Consider the following 1644-nt stretch of genomic DNA (forward strand, 5'->3'; position numbering starts at 1 on the left):
ACTTAAAATGATAATAATAATTATTACAGTCACGTTATCTGCAGTAAACGGTCGAGCAGCTCGACTCGAGCTGTATGGAATGCTAACTTTGTACCGTTCACAGGGTCGCTCTTATCGTCTGCTCGGTTTCTCCATCTTCTTCACTATATACCCAATGTATTCCTGCTATGCCCCATAGTTTCATCCCCTTTATCGGGGAAGTATACTCGTCCCTTTGGGATCACCAATCCCGCTCTGAAGTTTCCCAAACTATAACTCAGCAATATCGGATTCGATTCGAGAAATGCCTCTCGCTATATTTATAATGATCAATAAAAGCTTACGACTGACAACAGCTACAGGAGTAGAAAGCATAAAGCCGGTCAAACGTCCAAAGAACGAAATACTCACAGCATACCCGACAGCCTGTGAGAGAGTACCCTCCTACTAGGGTGAGTGACACATTATCACATGAAAAGCTGCAGCCTTAGAATTTATCGCTGGTGAGAACCACAGTCGTCACACTCCGTTGCTCAACATTCTTCATCGTAACAGTGGAGTAGCGTCCACCACCAAGGTCGACTTCAATCGGCAACTCAGCAATGGTCGCGTTACTTTCATGACGATCATCGCATATCACCTAAGTCAAACATACTGTTCTAATTCCATCATCCCGAGTATTCATAATTTTCGCTATCCATCATACTTAGAATGTGGAGTCGCTGAGACCTACCACAATGGCGATCTCAGTTCTCGCTGGGTTAATCGCCGCCATCGCCTCGATGCCCGCAGGGAATATCCCATCAGCTGCCTGTCCAGGATTGGGCACGCTGAGTGATGTCAAGACTGAATAACCCTCTTTGAAGAATTTGGTTATTTGTCCGAACGTATAATAAGGCGTGTTCAACTGAAAAGCAAGACACTACCCGGCACTTTTCACACCAGATGGCATCCGCACCGTTATTTTGCCTTCCTCACTAACTGAGACCAGGTTCCCAGGCTGAGTGGAACAACTTAAGATGAACTCCCCCCAGCAACAAAGGCTTACCCCCGTCATCACCCAGTCAATGAAAGCAGTCGAACCTCCGTGAACGAAGTCTACTATGGTGCCATGAGCATAGTGCATGGCACGATCCCAATCAGTCTTGAAAAAGGACTCCGTAAAAGGATCGCCATTAGCTGATAGAAGAACATGCTGGTTGAAAAAAGTTAAGGAAGGACTTACTCGCTTCCGTGCTGATGAGCATATAACGATCGAGATATTTGTCTTTATAGTCCTCCAAAGCCGGGTACTGGTCCATGGTATACCAGTGTACTGCAGCTCCCGCTACATAACTAAGAGGAATGTTCCCTACCACTCCCTGGCCTCATCGTGGCTCACCCAGCAGCAACTTTATCACCAAGGATCAGCTTGGAGACCTCTGGGAGGAAGTTTTTATTGTCATCATTAAAAAAGAGTTTAGTGCTCGTATTCGCAGCCTTCATGGCGGGTCCGAGGTAATCTCGAATGAAAGCCAGCTGAGCCTCGGGCGTGTAGAAACAACTTGCCCACAACGTAATAGGGTTCCTGTGGACGAATCCAACTGAAGTAACAATCATCACAACTCACGATGGTTCATTCTGCTGCGTAATTGCCCATATCGGCACTCCAAGCCTCTCATAAGC

At 46.5% G+C, this 1644-nt stretch overlaps 1 protein-coding gene across 1 annotated transcript; it reads right to left on the minus strand.

Moving 5' to 3' along the window:
- Positions 1-466: 466 nt before the first annotated feature.
- Pmar_PMAR025253 (glucosylceramidase, putative) lies at positions 467-1644 on the minus strand (the record flags this gene model as incomplete). Its single annotated transcript, XM_002785444.1, has 7 exons — positions 467-619; positions 713-809; positions 906-979; positions 1028-1158; positions 1205-1314; positions 1361-1546; positions 1589-1644. Coding segments are annotated over 7 exons (807 nt in total), but the record flags the coding sequence as incomplete, so codon positions are not given.

The sequence above is a fragment of the Perkinsus marinus genome (assembly GCF_000006405.1).
Source record: "Perkinsus marinus ATCC 50983 genomic scaffold scf_1104296932464, whole genome shotgun sequence".
Lineage (NCBI taxonomy): Eukaryota > Perkinsozoa > Perkinsida > Perkinsidae > Perkinsus > Perkinsus marinus.